The following is a 13,760-nucleotide window of genomic DNA, read 5'->3' on the forward strand; positions in this document are numbered from 1 at the left end:
TAAATATCTGAAAACAAGTTAAATTACATGTGTATTATAAAAAGCTGTCAGATGCCACTAGCAGTGTGTTATATTATATCCTTTGTCTTCACACAAACCCTAGGAGGTGGGTGTGGTTAGTCCTCTTTTACAGAGAGCACACTGAGGTTCAGAGACATGAACGCTCATGTCGAAAGCCGCACCGTAAATGGTAGAAATGGGCTCTAACTTGAGTCCACCCAACTCCAGAGGAGGTTCGACAGAACGAGTTACAACTGAGACAAGGAAAGCTAAGCACTACAAACAAACTCCAGTTTTAAAAAATCAGCCAAGAATTGAGACCAGAGTCTTGGATGAGGTAGCCCCGTATAATAAGTTATTTCTGTTTCAAATTTTCTTGTGATCATTCTGTACACGTATGTATACACATATGTGGTAATTTTATATACATGTTATAGACGGCAATCAGTCTTCTACAGCTGTTATGTCTACCGAGTAAATAATGTCTTGTGTAACCTATGATTTTTCTAAATGGAAAGACCTACACTTCAAGATGGTTGAAATTAAGATGCAAGTTTTATGTTTAACATCAATCTTAAGGCTGCCATCATAAACTTTTTACCCCTTTTATCATCTCTCATTTAAAAGTTTTTTTTAAAAGCATTAATTTTAAATTCCTTGCTCTTGATTTGAGCTAGGTCCTTCAATTTCTGGTATAAATGTTGAAAGCATTCTGAAGATTTAACTGTGAAAAGCAAAATGACCCTCACAATCAACTCCCTACATAAAACTTTGTAATTTTGTTTCAAAGTGATTCTGTCGTGGTGCTGCAGGGTTACAGTTAATACCCGAAAATACCTAATATCTTGGACAGGACTGTTTTTCTAGGGTTTTATTCTTCCATTTTTCACTGATAAATGATTGTATCCAGAAGAACAGAGGGTAAGGGAGAGCAATGGAAATCAATGCACGAAATCATACTGACCTGGTGGATTGCTGTAATTTTCAGGAAGAGAGTTAGTGATTTCTAATTGTTTGTCATCTTTCACTTACCCAACCCCTTAAAAGCACTTGACTCACAATAACATTCATGTTTTCAATTAAAAATTTTTTTCAGAAGGCAAAGAACTTTCTGTGTAAGCATTTTGGAATGAATGGGCTGAATGAAAATTGCTGATCTCCGGTTCTGAAAAAACAAGAGAGAGGGAGAGGGTGGCAGGAGGGAGATGTCCTCTAGGCTCTCCCATCTAAGCAGGGAGAAGAGGAGGATTCAGGTTGAGTGATGAGGACTATGTTCTCATTTGTAGGCATGATTTATTCCTCCTTGCAATATTTAGGCTGCTCCTTTTAAAAATGCAAAGGGCTCTAAAAGTTGGGCACAAAGGGCATACCTTCCCCCGTGGCCAGGTTTAGACTCACTCCCAGCTCCCAGGCCTTTCTCTGGGCAGCCCTCAGGAGGCCACATACGTCCCTGGGTTTTTAAAGCTACTGCCACCACCCACTCCGTGCTTCGCCATTCCTCCGTTCCAGGTTACATGGCTTCCTCGGAGGACTTGATTTTTCTCCTGCTCAAGAAGCAAGGGAAATAAGCAAAATGGGGACGTGATCACATTTTTAAAAAGTCTAGAAAGTTCACTTAGCCTTGACTGCTGATATATTTACTTAGCAGTAACTCAGCAAGTCCAGGAGGCTAGCAGGTGCCTGGGGTGCTCCTTTTCCATCCTAATGACTGACAGCGTCAGTCTGATTTCTCTATCTGCCTGTTGGAACCCTCTCCCAGATTCCAATGAGCTCCCCCACGCACACACTGCGAGTAAAGGTTTGCACTGAACAGTGTCATAAAATACACATTATGTATTTTAATGCTGCAATTCTGACTGAAGGAAGGACAGGCTAAGTTAATGAGAAGTCTCAAGTGTAAGGTCCACTGAAAAGAAACAAACTTATTCCTTTTAAGCATTTAGGAAGCTTAAGCAAGCGCCTGTTCATTAATTTAAACTGCTTTAATAAATCGCTGAGGATATGTGTGGTAGAGAGTCATGAATAAAAGCCCACTGTGAATTTGCAGAAAACAGACAAAGACAGAGAAAAGGGGACTAAACATGAGAGCTATTATGAGGTCGGGGCCCAAGTGAGAAGAGAACGTAGTATTCCAAACTCCTTCCCATCCCAACTTTCAGCACCACTTAAACTTTTCTCCTGTGTCCAGTCCATTTGTGAATACCTGCCCTGACTTTCCCCACCAACTTCATTCTAACCTTCATGGTTTCCTCAGGAAATGCTTCTGAAGGAAACCTAAATCCCAACCTGTAACAAAACAAGGAGAAAATATCGGTCATAGAATTCATAAACTGTGCAATCTTGAAAATATGAGCGCAAGGTAAATTTAATAGATGAGCTAATTCATTAATTAAGCACCTAAAAATGTAATCAGAAGTGGAAAGCTAGCTTGAAGGTGAGTGTTGCGGAGTAAATATGCTAAACCAAAACGCATTTGTCTTAATGGTCTTCTCTCTCGCCGCTTTGGATGTTGATATTATTGTTAAATTTTAACTTTCTAGCAGCAGCAATGATAGGAGTTGCTTAGTTTCCGGGCTCTTAAACGGACACAAAGAGCTGGTTCATTTCTTCTTCCTATACACAGGGATACAGCATTCCGCCGGAACCATCATGAACCAACACTAGAGGTTTAGATGAAGAAAATGTGCAGCAGCAAACTATTTTTCTATCTCTAAGTCTTCTTTATTCCAACAGACTTGAAAATATTTCACCTTATAGGTTCTGATGTCATGACAGTAAGGAAAGTACACTTAAACGAAGTATTTGAACTTTTTTACTTTGTCAACTAAATTTCTCCAGTTTTTACCAAAATTGAAAAGGTCTGAGGTTGCTTCTAATGATGTTATAATTTTGGAAAGACTAAGTACCATTCACTAAGTGAAAAATTCATTTCATTTCTTAAAGTGCACATTTACTTGCATCATGATAATCACCACATAGAAAAGAAGGAAAACCTTGTACAAGAGAAGCAAGCACTCTCCATCTCTCTGTTTAAAAAAGGCTGTCAGGAATGTTGCAGAGGGACTCCCACATTGGGTAAGGATGGACTAGTTTTAGGGATTGACCAACTATAGCCAATGGCCAAATCTAGCCCACAGCCTGGTTTTTGTAGCCCTAGAGCTTAGGATGGTTTTTATATTTTGAAATGGTAGGGAAAAAAATCGTAAGAATATTTTGTGACGTGAAAATTGTACGAAATTCTAATTTCACTGTCCATCAGAAAGGTTTTCGTGGACCATAGCCCTGCTCATTTGCTGATGTATGCTCTATGGCTGCTTCTGTGCCGCAACGGCAAGGATGAATAGTTGATAGAGACCACATGGCCTGCAAAGCCTAAAATATTTGCTCTCTGGTTCTTTACCAAAAGAAAAAGTTTGCCAATCCCTAGACTGGGTGATCTCTAAGGTCCCCTTCACCTCCACGTTTCCAGGAATTTTTCTCCCTTAGATAAGCCCGAATCCTCCATCAAAGACAATGTACAGAACGCACATTTGCCTGATAATATAATTATCTCCAAAAAACTGTTTCTTTTGTGTTGTCAACACTTCCCATGGAATATGTAAAATAATACTCACTGACTCATAGAACATGCATACAAACTTCCCAGATATTAATTACTTTTAAAGCTAGGCTCTTCATTCTAGAAAGCAGTATTTCTAATTTTTTGCAATTTTATTCTATTAACAGATTTAACAGACCATCTGAAAAATTACCAACCAGAATGAAAATTTAAAAAAACCAACTGCCCTAGGAATTTATACCATAAAATATTTATTAATAAGTAAAATGATTCTCCCCTGCTTTTGGCTATTAAAAAAATTTGATTGAGTATCTTTGTTGATACCAATTGCCAACAATGGTTTTACATTATTCAGTCATGAGAGAGAGAGAGAGAGAAACAGTGTAGATAGATAGATGACAAATAGACAGATGATAGATAAACTATAGATATGGATATAAATGTGTAAAAGATCACACCTTACAACGGTTTATTTAATTACAAATCTTGGTTTTGCTAGCAGTTGGAAATTTACTTGCACATACTTAAACTTATTTCCTATAAGTAAACAATACACAAATAAATTCACTTGAATTTCCTAATTCAGAACATTGGTAATGAATACAGTGCTTGTTGAGGACTAAAACAGAGGAAAACAAGAACTTTGTGGGGGAAGAAAGGCAATATCTCTTTGAAAAGCTTTTCTCTTAACAGCTCTTATTGCCTGAAAAATAAGCCATTTTGATAACGAGAGTATAACAAGCCTTATGATTTACAAAGTAAATCATATCTGTGGTTTAAATTTCATCCCAAGTCTCAGATTATGGCTGAGAAGCTATACTAAGTATCTTTATAAAGCATTTCTTTGAATTTTTATAGGGAAAACAAAATGTTGGATCAGATCTAGGCAGAAATGCTGATCTTCATTTATAACGACAGTAATTACCTGCACTCAGTCCTATGCAGGCATGGGGATCCAAAAAGCAAAGAGAACGAGATGCCAAGCCATATCACACGGCAAAACTCAAAGTAACCTGGAGAAGTAGCAGGTGACAGTTTACGATTTCAATATAAAAAACACCTAATGACTTCTCAGATGTCACTGAAAAGTCGGAAAATTAGATGATACAATCAAGAAGGAGATGAATGATTTTATTACTACACCACCCACTACTGCAAGATTATCCCAGAGTTCTGAGATGTCATTAGTTAAGTAACTATATAATTTCTTTCAGTCTCTTTTTAATGTAGAAAATCACTGTAGTAAGATCTCTACACAAGGTAAAAAAGCACATAGACAAAAAAAAATCACAAAAGTAGACAAAATATATATATCTTTTAACAATGAAATTAAGATGTGCCTGTGAAACACTGAGATCAGTGACCAATCTCACAGAGTTCAAATTGGATTTCCTTTCATAATTGTGTTCTTTATGTCTTCCCCTTGGATGCTTATAAAAAACTTACCCAGGTAAAAGGGAGGGAACAGGTATTCTGATCTGGTACAGTAAAAAACAAAAAAGAAATAATAATAATAATGATAGAATAAAAACCCTTAATCTATCCTTTTACAAAATTCTTCTGACAGCCATACCTCAAGGGCACTTAAGGGCTCAAGCATTTGTCACACAACCATTGGCAACAATGCAGGCATCTCCAGGTGATGCTCTTTTCCATCATAAATCAATCATGCACTGGGGTGAAACATATCCAGAAACGCTAATTCAGAGAGAGACGTTTTCATACAGCTGGGGGGCAAATGAAGCCATCCAAAAGAACCGTGCCATAAACATCACCGACATGCGAGGACTTCCACTTGGGAATCCTTCCCAAGGCCACAGCTCTCCAGTCTTCCTCCATCTCGTACAAGAACCCGCCGCACCTCACATTACACGGTCACGGCCGGGTACATCTTCTGTTCGCTGCTTGTGTGGGGGAAGGGGGCCTGGATCTGCCTGTAGCCCGTCTGCAGGCCATCCATGAAAGGCGGCACAGGAGTCATGGGCACAGAGTCGTGCTGCACCGCGTACCCCACATATGGGGGGTGCAGGTACTGCCCTTGATGTGGCACAATCTGGGTGGCCTGCTGACAGTTCAGCACAGAGAAATTCGTAGGCATGTTGACATACACGTTGTTCATGGTCCCCTCGGGCAAGCAACAGTTGGTCTGTGACCTCGTTGGGGGCGCGCGGGCCCCTGAGTTGGCACTGGAGCTGGAGCTGGCCGCTGTGCTGGACTGGCGGGAGGACGACCCTCGGGAAGTACTGGCGCTGGGGATCATGGGGATGGTCTCCATCAAGCGGTTCCCTCCCGGGGCCCGGCTCTGCTGGGGCTCCTGCTTAGGCCGCAGACATCTGCAGCAACAGGCTGCCACGAGGGATCCCAAGATGATGAAGGCGACAAACACGGACCCGACGATGAGGAATGGCACGTAGATGGGGACTGAAGGATAAAAACAGAACATTATGATTGCCTGTAAGAATGCAGTCAACGTTGGTGACTGGCAGTGGAGATGCATAAGTGAGCACCACTGACACCCAGAATTGCAGGACCCAGGCCGGGCGGGTTTGTGTGCACTGCCCTTTATCAAGTGCTCAGGAAAGGCGGTAGGGCCCTACAGGCACGACGGACCAGGCCCCCCAAAGCAAAACTGTTCATATTTACAGCTAGACTCACCAGCTGCAACACTGATTGAGGCAAATATCCAATTTAGCAAAAATATGAGTTTAATGTTTTAAGACTGTTCTAAAATTCCTGCAAGAACTGAACTACCCCAACTTAAGTCTGCCTCAACAGATAGTTGCAGGATCTGCGTAGAAATGAGTTTAAATTATTTAAAGGACCTTTTTTCCCCAGAAAGTTATTTACATTCCTTGCAAACTTCTTTTACCATTTTCTGGCAAGTTCTTTTTTCATAGGCAAATAAATCAAAAATTTAGGTCAGACTCTAGCCACGACCATTTCCAAAGAGTCTGTAAGACACAGAGGTCAAAGAAGGGTGAAAAAACTCCACCCATCCTTGTCTAGCTGAAGGCTCGTCCTGGGGCGGTGGGGCCTAGCATGTGGCCCTGGATGGTGGGAAGTTATTCCAGGAAGCAGGTCAGAATGAAATAACACCAAGGAGAACAAATGTTGGGAGCAACAAGACATTTGTTCGAGGAAGAAGAGAGCCCACAATGAGCCAAAAAAGCACCGAGGAAGGCCCAGGGTGGCTGAGATGGAGCAGCTAGGCCCAGAGTTACGACACTGGAGTCTGTGTGAAGAACTGTGGGGAGCTATGCAGAAGCATAAAGCGATGGGCGTCATATTTAACAAGTGTAGTTTATTCTGAAAAATAAACACTTTACTGAAATTAGTAGCCAGCTCCATTTTTAAATTACTTTACTTAAAAAAAAGCCACTTCTGTGGAATTCCACCCTGCATTACCAAGAACCTAGGGTTTCTGGATGTCTTCCTGCCCATCTCCTTGACTATGTGATTGGAAAACACATGAGGACAGGGACTAGCTCTCACTGGTCTTGGCAGAGCAGGCGGTGGGGCAGGGCAGCACTCGGAGGGAGCCCAGTTCTCCCGCACCTCCGAGATCTGGTACATGGAACAGCTTCCAACTGTCCGCGAGAGCAGCAGCCCTCCTGATGATGCTCCTTTGACTGCTCTGGAATTCCTGGAGTCAGTGTGTTTAGAACACAGTACCACATGGAGTCATGGAGAAATAACGCCTTATGAGTAAAACGAACTTTCTCAGTATGTAACCAAAGGCTGACATTTGAAGGTTTCCTGACCCGTTAACGCTGAACAGAGTCAAGACTGTGCTGACACAGTGCCCCTTTAGCAGGCAGAAACACTTGCCCCAGAGGCTGCAGCACAGCTGGTTTTCTGACAGTAGGACTGTTCTATCACACGCTCTCCTCAGGCCAACAACCATAGCAGAGTGGGGCAGGGGATGCTGGGCTTCTCCTATGCATGCTATAAATATTTCATTCTCTAAATTACCATACCTGCCCTGAATATGTTATCGAGGAGTAAACAACAGTAAAAAAATACTCCAAACATTAGAGCAAAAACCAGCTGACAGCAGTCCAAGTCCACATAATGAGTTTTTGGGAGGAATAACTGTTCTCTCTCCAGGATTTCTAACTGGAAGTGTGGATAACTGCACAAAGTCCAGAACTCCTCCAAGCCCTGGCACTGCCCAATGAGGCAAAGCAGTGGCAGGAACAGAATCTTTAGGAAAAAAGATTTACAAGTCAAGTGAAGAAGGCACCCATACATATCACAGGGTGTCATGAGAAGTCGGCTACCTACTGATTGGTCCAAAGTCAGTCCAACTTTTTAGAGACCATGAACATGCACAACTCTGCACACATCAAGGCATCGGTTCGCCTTCGGCTCATTTCTCAAGGCTTTATTCCACGGCCACACACCCTGCAAAGCTGGGCTCGCATTTTAAGACGGCCCCTTTCCTGGAATTACCCTCAGCTCTCCTGTCTGCAGATTCAAGAACAATAGAAGGAGCTTTGCTAAGAAAATGCCTGACTGCAAAGGAAGGGCACTGAGAAGAGCTGCCTCTTACCAGGCCCTGAGACAGCACTGTACACAAGAGGTCACTCGGTGCCAAAGCTCAGGAGGCCCAGCCCCGGGCTCAGGGTGCTGGTTAAGTCCTCTCCTCGACATAACTAGCTGCAGAAAAGAGGAGACACCCCCTCTGGGACTACGTGTTTGCCATTTGACCTCCACCCCTACACGGGAACGAAATCTTCCCTCCCACACACACACACACGGGTGCAGAGCCTAGAAGGAGGCAGTCCCGGAGGTGTGTGAAGAGTGGGGAAAGTGGAACCCATCAAATTCTTTTCCAGATTTGTTTATTTTTCTAACTCCGGCTTTGGCAATTTGAAAAAATGTAATAAAAAAAAATTAAAGCCACAAAGAGCAAGGTTGGGCAGGGCTCTGTCGTCACACCTACCAAGTCTGCCGTAGTAAGGAGAACTGTCCGGACACCAGAGCGGCCCGGCCTGTGGCAGAGGACGGTGCAGCCCGCGTTCAGCAGGATTAGAATCCCAGGAGTCTGGTAAAGTGCATCACCCGCGAGAAAGCCCTGAGGAGCTGCCTTCCTTTTGAGGAGCTGCCTTCCTTCTGAGGAGCCTTCACGGCAGGGCAACTGCGCCAGCCCTCTTGTGAGGGAGCCCCTCACCGTTTCCTTGGGTGCTCCCAAGACAGTAGCCCTTACTACAAGTTAGACCTATGGAGAGAGGAGACATGAGAGGGAGCGCAGAAGTCCTTAGACAAGAGGAATGTGGAGCTGTCTGCGGCCCACACTGGCTTAGACGCCTGGTTTTCTTCGGAAAATCCAAGCCAAGCCACTCTTCAGCTGACAAATGGGGAAACTGAGGCCCAGGGTGGTGAATGGATGCCCCACCTCGCACAAATTAATGGCTAGGCCAGAAGGCAGGCACCACCTCCTGGTCCCAGATCCTTTTCTGAAATTTCAGTGCTCCTAATTCTTTCCCCTCCCATGTCCGTGCCCTCGAAACAGAGCCAACCTTCCCCCCGTTTCGCGCTGGGCCCGGCGCGCCCTACCTGCCGAGCCGTCTGGGCCGTCTTTGTCCGCCCGGCCAGGCTCGCCGGCGCCCTGCTGGCGGTCGTTGTCGCAGCCGCCCTGGTCCAGGCGCGCCTCAGCGCTGGAGCAGCAGTAGCGCAACGCGCAGCTGCCGCAGCAGATGGTGGCGTCGCCGCCGTCGAAGCGCTCGGGGCACTGGAAGCCGACGCGCCAGACGCCCTGCGCGTCCAGCCAGCCGTGGCAGTACTCGCCGCTGGCCAGCGCCCCCGCCGCCAGCAGCGCGGCCAGCAGCAGCTGCAGGAGGAAAGCGGCGTTCCGAGAGGAGGCGGCGGACGAGCGGCGTCCGCCCCACATGGCACCACCCTGGGCGCGGGCGGCGCGTCTCCAGAAGGCGCAGAGCGGTCCCCGGGAAGTCGGGGCCGGGGAGCCCCCGGTCCCAGTGGTGCCGAAGCCGGAACCTCTTCGCTGAGTGTTCCTTCCGCGGCACTTTCCGCGCGGTCCTCTGCCGCGACGTCCGGGAGCCGACGACGCCGGGCTGCGGGGCCAGGGGCTCCTAAGCCATCCCCTCCTTCAGCCGGGTGGCCTGGTTCCAGTAGGGGCTGAGAGTGGGCACTCGATGATGGAACTCTTCGGGTGCAGAGTCAGAGGGCCCCCAGGCCTGCCGTCCTGCAGCCCCTTGAGGCTTCAGCCGCGACAGTACCTTCCCCGTGCATCCCCGAGGGGACGCTCACTCCAGTCGGACGACCGCTGAGCACGTCGCGGCGGACCTGCAGCCAGGTGGCTGCCGCAGAGTTTCAGCCTCGGGGTCCCTCCTCTCCTTTATTCCCCTCTCGGGCGGCGAGAAGTGGCCAAGAAGGCGGGCAGCGCGCGCAGAGCTCCGGGCAGCAAGTGCAGGGGCCGGCCGCGCTCAGCCTCCTCAGCTCCGAACTCGGTCCGCATGGCTCCGGCCCCGCCTCCCGAGCAGTCCTCCTGGGTGCAGCCCCAATGCTCCCCTCCGCAGGACCGACGGGCAATCCTCCCAGCGCACGCTGCCGTCCAGGGCGCGGGCGAGGGTCCGGCGCGCCCCCGCCGCGGTCCCGGGAGCCTGCCCGGCTGGAGGCGGCCGCGACCGCGGCTGCTGTTGGGCGCGGGTCCAGGTGGGCGGCTCGCCCCCGGCTCCCCTCCTCCGCCTCTCCGGCTGCAGCTCGCTCCCACGGGCGCCGGGCAGCCTCGGCCGGCTCTCCCTCTCCCGCTGGCCGCTGCGCCCTCGGGAGGTGCGCACCGAGGGGAGCCTCTCACGTAAGTTTCAGTCCTCCCGGCTACGGAAGAAGGCGAGCGCGGCAGCCGCCCGCAACCCCAGCGCGCTCGGCACCCAGCCAGCTCCGACTCGGCTCGCCGCGGCGCTGCGCTCTTATTAGAGGCCGGCGGCTCCTCGGGCGCGCATGCGTGCTGCGCGGGCTTCCCTCCGCCCCTGGAAGCCTCAAGACGCCGCCAGCCCTTCACCTTCCGACTGCGGGGGAGAGAGCTGTGCGGCTGCGGGCAGTGGGCTGCCGACTAGAATAGGTGAGGGAGAACACAGAACCTAAAGAATCTAGGCCTTGCTAAGACAATAATAACAATAATCAGAAAAGCAAATTAAACTTGCTTATTGAAGATCTTTGGCATTCAAAATTCGGTTTGATTCTCAATACTTCCCAAAAAAGGATTATAATTACTTTCCATTTTACAGACAATGAAGTTGCCACTCAGATTAACCGTCTCTCTCAGCATCTGACGTCCTGGCCACCCCCTGTCACAGGCCCAGCCGAGAAAGAACTCGGCTGTTTGTGGCAGGGTTCGCGCGCCTGGGGCTGCGTCTACGGGGATCCAGGCTTCTACAAGGAGAATGAGGAGAGTTCAGCAAAGACATCACGAATCTGGCCACTGTCTGGATGATTTGTGTCGTTTTTTTCCTTTCTATATTTGGGCGTGGCGATTTACTGGATTCGAGCAGAAAGGTGCCGCCGTTCACCATTTGGCCTTAGTGGTGTAGACAGCTGCAGTCAGGAAGCAAACAAGGTTCAGACAGAGCAGAAACTCGGCTTTGATGAAGGAGAAATTAATAGCTTCTCTCTTGCGGAAGCCGGAACAACAGGTGCAGATGCTATTAAAGCAGCAGTGATTATTTTTAAAGGAACCAGTGACCCTTCCGATAGGGCCTGGGAGTCAGCCGACCTGAATTCTAGGCCCAGCCCAGCCGGTAAAGAATCACTGCATTTTGCTGGCCTCAGTTGCTTCATCTTTAAAGTGGAGCATAGGATTGATGACCACTAAGGTCTCTTCCAAGTCCACGACTATAGACCACAAGGCGATTTTATTCACAGCAAAGACACTGCTTTTTAAACACCCTTTGGGCACTTGTGTATGTCTGGTAAGTGGGCAGACGCAAACATGGTGGATATCCTTCCGCTCACCCCAACAAGATCAAATCAAAGAAAAAAACCTACCCTACTCCCTGATCGAACACCTTATTCTTTTTGCTAAACCTCTCTCAAGCATTGCACTTTATTTCATCGCTGTTTTGTTGCTGTAATTTTTAGTTACATAAAATTATGTATTTTAAATGCACCAGTCACCAACTTTTCTTAATCTATTAAGTTAACAAAATTTTAATATCAAATTATTAATTCAACAAATCCATGCTAAGGACTTACAGTATGCTGTGTTCTGTGTTGGGGACTGGGGATTCACCAAGAAGCCAGATGTCATGGCCATTTCCTTCAAACAGAGCTCAAAGTCTCTGGGTTAAAACAGAAATTAGAAAGACAAAGAATTGAATAAGCAAAGATAATATGAGTATGATAAAAGCTATGACTGATGATGTTCAGGGTCAATTTAAGCACATAACCCAGGGGTAGGGACCGCAGACCAGGTCAGAGAAATCATCAGAGGAATGACACTTAAAACTAGACCAGAAGAGGCTGAGAGAAGACTCAGTTTTTCAGATTGAGTCTTTTTCTTAGAAGATACTATTAGCATTTTTATTATTATTATTTACGGCTTAATCTGTGCCAGGCACTGTGCTGAGAGTTTTACATACATAGTCTCATTTAATCCTCACAGAACCCTATGAAGAAGACATAATTACTATTCTCATTTTACTAGTGAGGATAGCTTGCCCAGTTCACACAGACAGAAAGTGTCAGTTTGCCTGGACTGCACCCAATTCTAGCGGACTCCAAGACCCGCCCACCGCATTGCTAGTAGCCACAGTATCCACTATAGTTAGCCCAGGATTAACTGTGAGCTCTATACCAGTCACCAGATGGTTAGGTATCATTATTTCCCTATGGCACCATAAATTGATTTGGGTGGTGTTCAGAGGGTTAACATTTTACTTTTCTTCCTTTGAAAAAAAATTAATGCAAGAGAATTGTACACTTCTTCAGATAGTACCTATACCATACCCTCCTTCCACTATCCATTTATCTGCTTCTCCAGAACACCCACAATTTTTCAGAGTTTATTTATGAAGAAAGAAATGTTGAACGTTTTCATATTGGAATTGATTTAGTGACCTGGTAGTGCCACAGTTTAAACACCATAAGTGTCTCCCAAATAGTTCACAATTTAGTCCACAGCTGGCAAACTTGGAAGTATGGAGCTTTGAGCAAATTCATCCTCTTTCCTATTGTTGTATTCCTTTATTCTTTAAAAGTTAAGAAGAGGCCTGTTTCATAGTTTCATCATGTGGTGGTTGATTGTCTTCAATGCTCAGAGACCCTTCATATCACTCTGTTCCTCCCTCTGACTTGTTTTTACTTCTTCTTTGTGTATCTAGTATGCTGTATTGAAATTTTATAAAATAAGTTGTCAAATATTTATCGAGCTTCCCTATGGGAGGTGCTACTGGGAGATATGAAAATGGTCTTGTTCTTTCCATAAGAAATAAAAAGAAATTCCTTCACCATCTTTAACAGACAGCCTAAACTATTTTACCAGTCTCTTTTGAGAAACTTTAACTAGTAATCATAACATATAAGTAGTAGTAATAATAATTTATTATAATCAAAACTAAATGTCAGGCAGTCTGCCAAAATACATTTAAACACATATGAGGGCCGGCCCCGTGGCTTAGCGGTTGAGTGCTCACACTCCGCTGCTGGCGGCCCGGGGTTCGGATCCCAGGCACGCACCGACGCACTGCTTCTCCAGCCATGCTGAGGCTGTGTCCCACGTACAGCAACTAGAAGGATGTGCATCTATGACATACAACTACTGGGGCTTTGGGGGAAAAAAAATAAATAAAATTAAAAAAAACACATATGAAAGAGTACTCTCTTCCCTTTTAAAAGTTGAATTCTATAGACATTAACTGCAGAAGTATATTTTCAGGTTATTTCGCCTTTCAGTCTTTGCCTAAATATATGAATAAAATACAGTTGATTTAAAAAAAACTTTTGACATATCTTCAGTAGTACAAGTAGAAAGTCATATAACTAAAGAAATGATTACTTATAACTTTGCTAACTGGAGTTGATACACATCATATGGAGGTAGTCATATTTCATTTCGCTGGCAGTTCTAAAAGCTGCAAGATCTACAGTTTTTTTCTGCAAGTTTCAGCAAGAGCAGAAGGCTCTTACCATGTGTACACCAGTCAGCAGTCTGTTAGGAAGAATGGCTTTCACTGCGTTCATTCAT

At 45.8% G+C, this 13,760-nt stretch overlaps 1 protein-coding gene across 1 annotated transcript; it reads right to left on the reverse strand.

Annotated features, from left to right (window-relative positions):
- Positions 1-2,984: 2,984 nt before the first annotated feature.
- SHISA2 (shisa family member 2) lies at positions 2,985-9,459 on the reverse strand. Its single transcript, XM_058547870.1, has 2 exons — positions 9,119-9,459; positions 2,985-5,980 (listed from the first exon to the last, which is right to left on the reverse strand). Exons 1-2 carry the CDS (start codon positions 9,450-9,452, stop codon positions 5,427-5,429), a joined length of 888 nt encoding a protein of 295 aa, XP_058403853.1. The 5' UTR covers positions 9,453-9,459; the 3' UTR covers positions 2,985-5,426.
- Between the last annotated feature and the right edge of the window lie 4,301 nt (positions 9,460-13,760).

Source organism: Diceros bicornis, chromosome 9 (genome assembly GCF_020826845.1).
Source record: "Diceros bicornis minor isolate mBicDic1 chromosome 9, mDicBic1.mat.cur, whole genome shotgun sequence".
NCBI lineage: Eukaryota > Metazoa > Chordata > Mammalia > Perissodactyla > Rhinocerotidae > Diceros > Diceros bicornis.